Source organism: Macaca mulatta, chromosome 9 (genome assembly GCF_049350105.2).
Source record: "Macaca mulatta isolate MMU2019108-1 chromosome 9, T2T-MMU8v2.0, whole genome shotgun sequence".
NCBI lineage: Eukaryota > Metazoa > Chordata > Mammalia > Primates > Cercopithecidae > Macaca > Macaca mulatta.
The window spans coordinates 91015828-91029400 of NC_133414.1; the positions used below are offsets into that span (position 1 = coordinate 91015828).

A 13573-nucleotide genomic window follows, 5' to 3' on the forward strand; every position below is an offset into this window, starting at 1 on the left:
CTCTTTGCCCAGGCTAGAGTGCAATTATTGTGATCTCGGCTCACTGCAATCTCTGCCTCCTGGGTTCAAGCAATTCTCCTGCCTCAGCCTCCCGAGGAGCTGGGACTACAGGCGTGCACCACCATGCCCGGCTAATTTTTATATTTTTAGTGGAGACGGGATTTCACCATGTTGGCCAGGCTGGTCTTGAATCCCTGACCTCATGTGATCCGCCGGCCTTAGCCTCCCAGAGTGCTGGATTACAGGTATGAGCCACTGTGCTCAGCCACTTTTAACAATTTTGTTAAAAACGGGTTTCTAGAGAGCTCTCTAGAGTCCCCCTGGAGTGTGGTAAACACATGGAGACCCATATGAAGGGTAGGGATAGTCCATCCTCCAACCTCTCCCTCTTTAGCACCACCTTTCTCCGTTTAGAATTCAATTTCAAGGAGGGCAAGGGATTTTGTTTTATTCATGACTGTTCCTAGACCAGAGCCTGACACTTACTAAATATTTCTGTGTCATTAGTATGTATATAATGAACCAAATAAGTAATACATGAATAATTTAATATTGAGTCACAGGTAAGATTCCAATTATCAAAAGAATTTTTGTTTTAGAAACAATGTTTAAGAACCACTGGCATGGCTAATTCAGGGGAAATATTCCTGGGGGCATAATGTGTGGAGGGCTAGGTTTTCTTTAAGATTTAGCAAAATCTCAGAATAAGTAAGAGAGTGTCAATTCCGTTTAGCATGAGTCCAGGGAGCATCTCAGTGCATGGCATGGTAAACACACAGTGTGATAGATAACACAATGGCAGTCTCTGAAAGGGGAACCTGGATCAAAAAGCCCAGCATCACGTCAGCCTTTGCTGATAAATGAGGTTGTCAAAGCGGTCATACACTTGAGTCTTTATAAAAGAAAAGAAATAACAAGAATAAAACCTGTTCTAGAATGTTACTCTTTTGTATGTACCTATGGGTGGCCTAAGAAACAATGATTGATGACTGGTCCTGGATTCACTGACTAAAATAAAGTGCTTTGGTTGCTGGTTGAAAATGAGGAATGTCAATGCAAAATAAGAGAATACAGAATCCATATGCAATTCTACTGCAGAAACATCTTTCAACTTTGCCGAAAATGGCCAAAAAAAAGAATTATTTCTTAGAAAACAAAGATAGGCATAGAGTTTATGCGTACAGATTTGCTTTTAAAAAAAGACACACTTCAGCTAGCAAGAGCAATACAAAGGGGTTATATAAATTTATTTTTCATGTAACAATTGATTCAGTTAGAAAAAATTCCCATTTTCAATGTTAATTCCATCTCTCATTTTTGGAAAAAAATCACTAAAAGGACAAAAACCCACAGAAAAATACAATCTGTATCTGTTCTATATTTACAGATAACCAGTCATTATTAAGGCGCAGATTAAAAGTTAACATTTATTCAAATCATCAAAATATTTTGTGCATCATATAACAACTCTGTATACTGTAGTGTCATATTCCCTTCATTGCATCAAGAGAAAGTGAGAGAAATAATTTCCAGTGTTTTTATTTATTTTTAGCCACCCTACTTAATCTAATTTAAGTGGGACAGTTTCCCCTTTGGCATATCAAAGCACTGTTCATAAATCAACTTAATACTGCGTATTCATTCCGTCTTCCTCCTGTTGCAAATGCATGGTAGAGAGCTGGGAAAAGAGCTCCAAATGATTATTATCTGGGAAGGTCTTATTAAAAACAACATTTAGAGTACTGAGTTGTTGAACAGGACACAAATCTGGTATTGTTAACCTGTGTTAAATGTTTAGCATGATGCATTAATACAATCAAATAAGATGGATGATCATCACATGATCCACAAGACCGTTTGTACACATATGCACAGGATGAGTAAAGGGAGTGATTCAGTTCAACATCCTTAAGCAGATAAGGCTTAGTTTAATTTAAAAAGGGCAGTCCCTCAATGCCAGTTATAATTGATAATTTTATGACAGGCCTATTATCTATGCCTTCAAGGTAACAAATACCATATTTTAAAGTGAAAAATTTTCTGTGTGCAAAATGCCTCTTCAATTCTTGTTCTTACTGTAATGGTCAGACTCAGCCATGGAAAAGTGTCAGGCAAGTATTTCTCATCCCATATTTATATAAAAGTACCCAACTCTTGTATATGCTTATCTAATGCCTTCTGCTGAGAGCATGTGAGAGTGGCTTATGTCCATGTAGAAAATCTTGACTACTGGACATAAATAACTCTTTACAGTACAGGTAACTGACAACATTTCCTATGGGAAAGTTTTCTAACAAATTAATATACTTGGAAATAATATTGCTTTGAAGAAACAAAGGCACTTTAGTGATTTTCTTCATGGATTAAAAACACTTCATAAATCTATAAGATCTCTGAAAAGACCCAGGAAACAATGTTGTCTGATTTCTTGGACTTTCACAGTATAAGATTGTAATAATGAATCTAGCCACTTAAAAAATATCTTTTGTTTTTCCTTCAGAACTTAGCTGTCTTTATGAACTGTCACCCTGGAGGCTTCAAGTAAGCCTGTTCATTCTCAACAAACATAAGTCTACTTCAAGCAGACAGATAGGGTTTTAGGAAAGTCCTGTGGCCATACGGAACATAGCTAATGTGTACATGATAAGGATTGTAATCTATTTCTCCCCATAATGGCAACAGTGCTGTCTTGTCAGATGATTATTTGTCTTTTTAAATAAAGTGACAATCTAGGGCTCCAGTTATTGAATGTTGTCCATTCTCTACCATAAATCTCTAGTAAATATCAATTTCATCAATTATGTACTGTATTGCTTATAATATCTAAAAATAAAAGTTTGATATAAATAAATGTCCTTTAGTGGCAATATACTAAAAAACAGCCCTTTGCTTCCAGACAACCATTAAAATCATTTTAGCATTACAGGCAGCAGCTAAGTATGACGACTGCAAAGGGTTAATACTGCAAAGTCCATTTGGTCTTTCTTTGCACCTATTACTGTGAACTAGGTCCATTGCTAGGTGTTTCTAGGATGCTAACATACATGAAACAGAATTGGTCCAGAAGCAAGCAGAGTCACTTAAGTTTCCCAAAGTCACAGAATATTCTGCACAGAAACTAAGATCCAGTACCATTTCAAATAAGTTTGATGCAGTCAGAAAAATGTAACTAACTCTGATCTGTACCAACATGTAGGTGACATGAAAAATGAGAGAGATGGAGACAGGAAGAATTTCCACAGGACAAGAAATTAGAACGTGTAAAGTGCTGAAAGACCGCAATAATTATTTTAAAGCAGTACCAGAAAATTCCACTTTGATTATTTTCTAAAAATCCCCAAATACCAAAACAAAACAAGCAAACAAAATAACTCCTAAGTTTTCTGGCATCCCAGATGTCAATTCATCCTTCATTTTAAGTAAAAAAAAAAAAAAAAAAAAAAAAAAAATCAGTGCATATGTTATATAGGTAAATAAAAACAGGAAATAAAGCCCTATCCTCATATTGCAAATTCTGTCCAACTGCCATTTTTAAAAAGTAATCCACATTTGGTGTTCTGTATGACATACAAGAACATCTCTCTTTTGTTCCTTTTTGCCATAAAGTACAGGTGCGAATAAGATGCTTTGGTCCTGATACCAGACACCCAGAGTGCTGAGGACGGTGTGCTGTGAAGGCTGTTCACACATCTCCTGTGTCCACTTTACAGTTAGTCAGCGGGCATGTGCCGAGAGGGCGCTGCTACCAGCGGCCACTGACACTAGCAATGTCTGAGTGATACTGACGGGGTAGCCTTCCACTCGCTCCACCTTCCAGGAAAGAGGTGCGTGCATTTGGCGATTCAAAAAGCTTTCTTCGGTTTTTATTTAGTTCTAGAGAGAGAAAGAGAGAATTGTTAGGAGCTCAAGAGAAGTTCTATGTATACTACAGGACATAGCACTAGAGCTCAGAAAATGGTGACGTGGTAGGTTTTTTGAGGAAAGTCAAGTCTGGCAGCAAAAGGAAAACTTTAGTTGATGATCAAGGCATTTCTGAAATACTAGAAAGTATGGTATAAAAGATAGCATATCGATAGTCTAGAGAACAAAGGATAGCAAATAGTTTTTGTTGCAATTCGTAAACTCCTGCCAGCAAAGTTTCTATTATAGTCTGTAAACTATATTGGAGGATGTACCATTCTCAGAACTCTCTAACCAAATTAAGCAGTTTGACCTACTCCAAAGGTCATTTCAGAGGCAAGGAGAACAATCAAAGCTCGTGAAAGGACGTACGACCGATGGCACAGAAAATTATTACAGCTACTGAACTCATTCATGTCAAACACAGCAATCATTTAGTTATTAAAGTCAGATATGAAAAGAAGACCCCACACCTAAGCACAGGGATACTGGAGGAGCACCCTGAAGTACAGCTGACCCTTGAATAATGCAGAGGTTGAGGTGCAAACCCTCCTGCTCCCATGTAGTCAAAAATCCCTGTATAACTTTTGACTCCCTGAAAACTTTACTAATAGCCTACTGTTGACCAGCAGCCTTACCAGTAAGTTGATGAACACATGTTCTGTATATGTATTTTATATTGCATGTTTACAATAAACTAAGCCAGAGAAAACACTAAGAGATTCATTAGGAAGAGAAAATATATTTACGTATTCATTAAGTGCAAGTGAATGATCACAAAGTCTTCATCCCTGTTGCCTTCACGGTGAGTAGGTTGAGGAGGAGGAGGAGAAGGGGTTGCTCGTGCTGTTTCAGGTGCAGTAGAGGTTCAAGAGGTAGGGGTGGTGGAAGGAGAGGCAGGCATATTTGCTGTAACTTTACAAAAATACATCATAATTTCTGTCTGCCATTTTTGCTTTTTTCATTTCTTTAAAAATGTTTCTATATGGTACTAGTCGTTCTTCCACTGTTTTATCATAGAAGAATCCATGTCATTAAAAAAAATCAGAAGCAGTCTTGAATAATCGGAACTCTTCTGCCAGACTGTCTAACGTCCGTTGCTTTCTGGCACTGCTTGCTCTGTCTTCCTCATCGTCTGGCACTGGTTCAGAAACACTCATCGCCATCAAGTCATCTCTGTTAATTCCTCTGGTGTGGTATCTATTAGCTCTTGAATTTCTCCAAGATCTGATCTTGAAATTCCTCACTCATCCTTTACCTTTATTTTATTATTATTTTTTGCCATATCCACAATTTCTTTCATGATTTTCTTGACTGGCTCTATGGTAAATCCTGTGAAGTCATGCATAACATCTGGACACAGTTTTTTTCCAGCAGGGATTCATTGTTTCGGACCTGATGGCTTCATAGCTTTTTCTGTAACAACAATGACATCTCCAATGGTGTAATCCTTCCGGCTTTTCATAATGTTTTCTCTATCCGGGTTCTCTTCTATAACCTTGACAATCCTTTCCATAAAGTACCATGTGTAACAATCCTTAAAGGTCCTTATAACCACCTGATCTAGAAACTGAATTAGAGACTTTGTGTTTGGAGACAAGTTAACTAGTTTGATGACTCTGATGTTAAACGCAGGGGGTTTCCAGTGGCCAGGGCCATTATCCAACATTAAAAGAACTTTAAAAGTCAGTCCTTTACTGGCAAGTTACTTCCTGACTTCAGGGAAAAAGTATCAATGGAACCAGTCTAGAAAAAGCATTCTTGTTATCCATGCCTTCTTGTGCTACAACCAAAAGACTGGTGGCTGGTGTTTATCTTTTCCCTCCAAGGCTCAAGGGTGGGCAGCTTTATAGATAAGGGCAGTCCTGATCATAAACGTGACTGCATTCGCACAAAACAGCAGTCAGCCTATCCCTTCCTGTCTGAAATTTGGGTGTTCATTTCTCTTTCTTACTAATAAAAGTCCTTTGTGGCATTTTTATTTTTTCCAGAATAGGACACTTTCATCTGCATTAAAAACCTGTTCAGGTGTACAATCTTTCTCCTCAATTATTTTCTTAACCGTGTCTGGGAACTCATCTGCTATCTCGTGGTTGACAAAAGCTCCTTCTTCTGTTATCTTCACATTTGTTAAGCCAAACCTCTTTCTACAATTAACATACCATCTTTTGCTGTCATTAATTTCTCTAGCTTTAGATGCTTCACCTTCCTTTTGCTTTAAGTTGTCATATAGACTTTGCTTTTTCTTGAATCATGGAGTCAATAAGTATGCTTTTTTATAACAATCATGCACCCACTCTAAAAGCTGCATTTTCAATGCAGGATAAAAAAGGTATTTTGCAAAAAGTGTAAGGCTTTTGCATCTGCTGGTGTAGCTGCAGCAACGTCTTCTCAGATTTCCTTTTGTTTTCCTTTTTTTTTTTTTTTTACAACAATAGTCGTTATGCTGGATTCACTTATCTTGACATGGTGGGTAAATGCAGCTACACACCTCAATCTGTGGTACATATCAAGCAATTCAACTTTTTCTCATGATGTCATGACTCTTCTTTGCTTTTGAGAGCACTAGTGGCACTTTATGTGGGTTCTATGGTGTTATTCATGGTCTATGGTACTGTACTAAACACAATGAAAAATACCCAAGAACTGTGAGAGATCACTTGTAACTGTGATATACAACTTACTGGAGAGATTAACTGCTCATGTGGAGACTAGTGCTGTACAGTGCTTTAGATAGACACTTGTAACAATTGAGCTCACCGCAGTAGCAACAGAAGGTGGCTGTGAAATTATTACAGTAGTACTGTATATAACACAGTTAATTTTATGCAGTTATGATTTAAAATGTCTTTATGTTTGTTTACATTTCTCTCTGCTGCCAATGGTGCCACATATGGTCTGTGAGGTTTTGATAAATTTTAACATGTTAGAATAGATGTGTATATTGTATGGTAGTAAATGAGAAAATAGACTAGTATCTGTATATATTTCACACATATGCATTCTTGACATATCTAACTTTTTCTTAATGTTTTTCAATATTTCCAGGCTATGCAGTTTGGAAGTTTTTTCAAGTTGTCACAAATCTCCAAAAATATTTCCAATACATCTATTGAAAAAACCCTGTGTATAAGTGAACCTGTGCAGTTCAAATCCATGTTGTTCAAGAGTCAACTGTATTAAACCACAGCTCGCATGGCTCTGCCAACTCATGAAGCCTACACTTCTTGAGTCAGAAATAGTTTTAGAAAGAGGCATATGAGTAGGTTTCTTTGAATAAAAAATTAAATCTAGTAAAACAATCGTATCAGCTTAGAAAATTAATGCTCACAAACAACAAATACTTGAATCTAAAATTTCAGGGCAAACCTGAGTTGCCCTATTAGAATTGTAAAGAAATCAGAGTATTCTGAAAACACTGTTTAGTTTGTCTTTTGCTAACTAAAAGTTATTAACTGGAAAGGTAAACTGTTAATTGAAACAGACTACCTTGTTTTATGAGTATGCATCAACTTCCACCCCCACCTCAAAATCACTGATGTAACTCGTTCTGACAAACTCATGCAAGTACACAGAATCATCAGACTATGCAAATTAGGGTTTTGATACCAACAAATGCAAATACCCTCAAATTTATTCAGTTTAAAATACATTAGAGGGATTATGTAATTGACTTACTTCAAGCTGTCTCTTTGAGGGGCTAGTGCAGGTGGTTCACCTTGTATTTGCAAGGTACTCAGTACTTTTCAAGCCACACACACACAATCCCCTTTTGAATTCTGAAGTTACAATGTAAGATATGGCCATCTACAGTAATGCTGAAGACACAGACTCAGGTTGTAACAGACTGCATGGCGTTAAGGATGACCATATGACCAGACATGCTCCTGTGGCCAAGTTCTGGAAGATGACCAACACCCTTAACATTTTACCCCACTGCCTTCCAAAATGTAAACGCATGCCCTATATGGTCAAAACAACAGTGGAGACATCTCTCTTTTCTTCATATATAGGTCTTAGGACAGAAGGAAAAGAACAATGATTCATTAGGCTGATTGTATGACAAGCACTTTACATTTATTTTGCCCTGTTCAAGTCTTCTTTAAGGGATAGATAAGATTACCATTCTCCATTTTATAGGTGAGAAAACTGATTTAAAAAATAGACTAAGTCACTTGCCCACACAGGTACTAAGTGACAGAGGTGAAACCTCGCATGCCTGATGGAAAGGTCAATGCCCTGAGCACTGGCCGTCAGTGACCCACCGGACAGAGAAGACCAACCAAGGCATCAGGAATACAAATCTGAGAAATCGGTATTTCCAACTATACCAAATAACAGAGCTTTATTTGCTATTTTAACGTACCAAATTTAATTTTTAAAAGAAAAACCCAGCTTCACTCTGAAGAAGCAAGGAAGGTAACTTTACAAGCAAAAGACACATGCTGGCATGCATACAGATGGCTGTTGTTTCAAGTTCCTCCAGAAATACAGTGGCAATGACATTCCTATTAAAAGCTGAATACATGTATCTTGTTAAAACACACACACACACACACACACACACACACACACACACACAGACACAGTACTTCAAAATTCAGAAATCAAGACAGAATTGAATATATTTAAAGGCAAACTTAATAGGAGCGTTAAGAATACATGAATCCCCTTAAGTACACAGCCTGGAAAAGTTTTATCATCTTCAAGCTAGGGACTATCTTCGGCCTCCATGTTTTCACGGGGGAATAATGTACAGTACGGGAGGATATTCCCATTTTACGGCAAAGAAAAAAGAAGGAATGAGGCCAAACAACATTCTCCTTTAGCACATACAACACATATAACTGAGCACATGACAACAACCGGGCCATGAAGACAAAGTTTTTCAAAATAAATATTAAAAACTTTATTCTGAAAAGACACATCAGCTAGATCTTTGAAACGGTAAAATGATCACAAGGGAATCCAATCCTAACTGATACAGTTTCTAAGACAGTATGTGTGTAAATATATATATATTTGTTTGTTTGTTTGTTTGTTTTTGGGAGACGGAGTCTCGCTCAGTCGTCCAGGCTGGAGTGCAGTGGCGCGATCTCGTCTCACTGCAAGCTGCACCTCCCAGGTTCACGCCACTCTCCTGCCTCAGCCTCCCAAGCAGCTGGGACCACATGCACCTGCCACCACGCCCGGCTTTTCTTTTTTTGTGTGTGTATTTTTAGTAGAGACAGGGTTTCACTGTGTCAGCCAAGCTGGTCTCATATTTATGTTTTTAAATGTGATGCACAGAGATAAATCTTCCAGAGAGGTTATCAAGGTCAAGTCCTACTGAAGAGACTTTAGAATTGTTGTTGCTGTTGTTTTTTAAATGATAAGGCAAACTCCTCTAATACTTTTCAGTAAGCCTAAGGGATGGTTTGGGAAAATACCAACCTTTTTCTTTGAAATTCCAAGGTTCACACAATCCTGGCAGCTCTCAGGATCTTGTTGCGGATCTGAACAGAGTCACAAACTAAAAGAATAGGTCGGGAAATGTTAGATCTACCTGAGGCCGTAGTGGGAAGCCTGTCGACAGGATGCTAAGCGTCCTTTCACTGAGTCCCTGTACATTTAACCAATCATGACCATATTCTGAGAGAAATCTGTCAATTTTCCAAAAAAAAAAAGTGGATTTGGGGAAAAAGAGATCAAATTTATACTTTGATCCATCTCCATTAGAGATAAATTTCATCTACTGCTATAACATTAAATGTATTTTGGCCTGAGATTAAAAAGAAAACAAAACCTTATACTGAAAGAATCACTCAGATTATAAGTTTAAAATCTACAAAATTAAAAAGGAATTTTAAGCAAACTCTGGATCTAACCAATCTGGAACCATAAGACAAATGTGAGTCCAGACTGCCCAGCTATACTGCATCTACAGGGAGACAGGACGTTCTGGGACTATAAATGGATGTCTTTGTTATCAGATAAGCTGAATTGGAGAAAGAAGCTTTGCTTTTTGATGAAGAATTTTCTCAATAAAAATGTATTGCTTTCAGAGAAAATAATTTACCAGGTTCAAACAAATGCACTGAACAAAGTAAGACAAAATTATTCTTAAAATAATCAAGTCCTTTATGCTGTGCAGGGCAGCCATAAAGCATTTTAGTCGGTCTCAAACTCCCTTTAAAAGCAAGAGGACCTGGTGAACCCCACTGAGAGAGGAAGTCTGCAAAAGTACTATATAACCTCAATAGAATGACAAAGAAGATAATGATTAGAAAAAATATTATTTTTTTTAAAATAGAGAACTTGAAACCTTTCTGATTCCCATCTTACCTCCCCCAAAAGATACTGATATATTCCAGAGTAAAGATATTGATGATCTATCTACAACCCGTGAATGTATTTACAGCTATCTGCTTGTTGCTAAAAGCATTACAGAATTCGGAATTTGGTTGGGACACCAAAAAATGAACTTAGTTTTCACTATATCCTCACTGCCATTCCATGAACCTCTAGTGCAAGACTATGGAGCTCTGGGCTATGCCCTTCACTGATATAAAATTGCTGACCTGCAGGCATATTTCAACAGTATAGGTATGGTGAATGCACAAGCTAATCACATTTCAAATATAAATTTCATTTGCAAATTAATGAAAGAATATGAAAACTGTTAAAGTTAGCTTGAGTCTAGGGATAGCCCCCTGAGGCTGAGCTTTACAGAAAACAAATTTAAAAGGTTACTCTATTATCATAGATGGTAAAAAGAACAAGTAATAAAACTACCGTTTTGTCCATTTTCACTAAGCCTGATGATATCACATGAAAGGATAGATCTCAGAAATGTAAGGTGACCTTTGTACAATCACAAATTCCAATCTACCTTCATGGTTAATAAACCAAAACCAAAGGTTTGGAAACTCACTCAAAGACTCATGACTTAGCATAGGTAAAGCCCAGATCTCCTATTTGAATCCAGTGTTCTTTCCACTATACCAAGATGATCTTATGAGCAGGAATTATTGTCTTCCCTGTTGAGTTCCGTTAATAGAGCCTCTTGGATACATACAGTATATCCGAGAAGAAAGTTTAGAAGTTCTGGTAAAACTGATGAGTGTAGAACCCTATCCACAGAAGAACCTAATACGCTGCCACCAGGAAGCTCAATGGCTGGATCCACTCCTATTTCAAGGCTGCTTTGCCTATATCTGCTTCAGATAAAGATTTCCTATGGGAAGATGGGTGGGGCATTCAAAATGCTGCTAAAATAAAATGGAAAACCACTGAGGTTTTAAATTTTATCTGCTGATCTGATTAGTGAATGCTGTCTGGAATGGACTTTCATCAGTTGGATGCAACTGCTGGCTTCACTGAGGCATAGCCTGCAAATTCAGTGTTGTGAAAAAGCATTCATTTTTCCACAGCACATGACACTTGGCTTCTGCCCCTGGTGTGTCTGTCTGTCTGAGACTGGGATACATAAAAATTTGACATTCAAGAACTTTATTGGCAAGTCTTCAAAAACTAATCCCATTCCCTCCTTCGAATATCTGCATATTTCTCTGAACACTTTTTTGAGGTTCATTACTATGTATTTGCCAACTCCTGACTCATCATCTGGCTGCATTCCTTTCAAATGAGTGGCACCCAATAAATATGTATAGAGCATTTTTTAATTGTATATGCAATAGATGTACAAAGAAAGTGGCCTAGGGAGACAGACATTATTTTCCTTCATTCTGTGACTATCTTCAGGATACTATGTCCTCTGACTCATAAATTCTATTAAAACAGTGGGAAAACTAAGAAGAATTAAGACAAGTAACACTGCCAGATTCCACGCTATTGCAATCAGCATTCTTCTCTTCTCAGTGCAATGATCTCAGTCGGTGTGCAAGGACACACACATTTGAAACATAACTGCCAATCAAGAATAATTATTCACTAATGTAATGATTACTGTTTAACACAACTGCAAAGAGGAGAATTAAACTCCCCCCGCCCGACTTCTCATGATCTGCATAGGGTGATTTTGGTTAGATATTTCTGAAGAGATCTGTGTTCAGATATGACCCCTGTTAAGGCAGGTTTTCAGGCAATGCCTTGATGAAAAAGTAAGACAGTCTCAGGATTTGCCACACTGTTGACAGAAAAACCCTCTGAAACCACAACCAAGGTGTTAGTTTAGTAAGCCAGCAGTTAATGGGTAGAAACAACCCAACGGCTGAGACCACTGGCAGATGTTATTCAGATTTTAACATATAAGTTGAATATTTATATTCACCTGAAATTGCAAGCAGCATTTTCCTCCTGGCACCAAAAGTAGTTATTCCCAGCTCCTTCAGATCCTGATCTGTGAGAGTGAGGAATGTCTGAAGATCGATCTGTGGGTAGAAAGGTCAATCTATAACCAATATATTAATTACTTATTTTCTTTCCCACTGTAGGATCAACTTGTTATCACACTTATTTATTAATTATGCTCTGCCTACTTCCAGAAAAGAAAGGTGGTAGCACAAACCTAAGAAACAAGAATTTAGAAAGGTGGTGAAATGGAAGTGATGATTCTAGCAGAAGACTTAGCTCTGAGCATCCTGGCAACTACAGCAAAAAAGGAAACACAAAGATTATACCATTTTTGTGAACTGATAAAAGGAAGAGCATTATCCGTTCAGGAAAGAAAAATATTTCTTAGGTTGGGATTTTGAATTGGTTTAGTGTATCTTTACCATTTAAAGAAGAAACTAAATAATAAAACAGATGGCATCTTCCTTTGTGTTCTACACAGGATTCAAAGAATTCCCAGACACAATCAGATCTATAGTTCATTTGGCTCAACCCAGCAAACTATCACTGAAACAGACACAAAAGAAGTATTTGAAGGAACTATAAACCTGTACTCTCTGGCATCAGGAACAAACTATGAAGGGAAACTGCCCAAGGATTCACCATCCTTCCTTTAAAGATAGTGTGGAAGGGCCAGGCGCGGTGGCTTAAGCCTGTAATCCCAACACTTTGGGAGGCCGAGGCAGGCGGATCACAAGGTCAGGAGAGGGAGACCATCCTGGTGAACATGATGAAACCCTGTCTCTACTAAAAATACAAAAAAATTAGCCAGGCGTGGCGGTGGGTGCCTGTAGTCCCAGCTTCTAGGGAGGCTGAGGCAGAAGAATGGCGTGAACCCGGGAGGTGGAGCTTGCAGTGAGTGGAGATCGCACCACTGTACTCCAGCCTGGGCGACAGAGCGAGACTCCATCTCAAAAAAAAAAAAAAAAAAAAAAAAAAAAAAGAGATAGTGTGGTAGTGTGGAAGAAGAGAAAGACAATGGATTCTGGGGCCAAAGAGACTTGGGTCCAGATCCTGACTCTGCCATTACTAGCCGTGGGCACAGAGGGCTGACAATACTGTATCCTGCAGAACTGTTGTAAGCATTCACTATAACTATAGATATAAAACACTGGGCTTACCAAAGAACATAACTGGCAGTTATGGTTAGTAACAATGCATGTTGATATATCATCTGTGAAAGTTGCTAAATGAATCTTCAACATGCTTAAAATAAATTAAATCTCTTGAAGTTACTTATGGGGGATTCTTGTTAAGTCACATCTGAGTATTAGAAAATATCCTACATTGAAAAGAAGCAGATTACCAAATTTCAACATGCCATAAACAGGTAAAACTT

At 37.9% G+C, this 13573-nt stretch overlaps 1 protein-coding gene across 5 annotated transcripts in view; it reads right to left on the bottom strand.

Annotated features, from left to right (window-relative positions):
- Positions 1-1221: 1221 nt before the first annotated feature.
- BICC1 (BicC family RNA binding protein 1) overlaps positions 1222-13573 on the bottom strand; it is a 333565-nt gene continuing 321213 nt past the window's right edge. For 3 of the 5 annotated variants that reach the window (XM_077946728.1, XM_015147586.3, XM_001097455.4), the window contains exons 20-21: positions 12173-12272; positions 1222-3873 (exon numbers count right to left, since the gene is read on the bottom strand). In XM_077946728.1, the coding sequence (XP_077802854.1) occupies positions 3743-3873; positions 12173-12272 (231 nt within the window). In that variant the 3' untranslated portion in view covers positions 1222-3742. Of the gene's footprint in view, positions 3874-9333; positions 9413-12172; positions 12273-13573 lie in introns of all 5 variants that reach the window. The other 2 variants (XM_077946727.1, XM_077946726.1) reach the window with 1 other exon arrangement.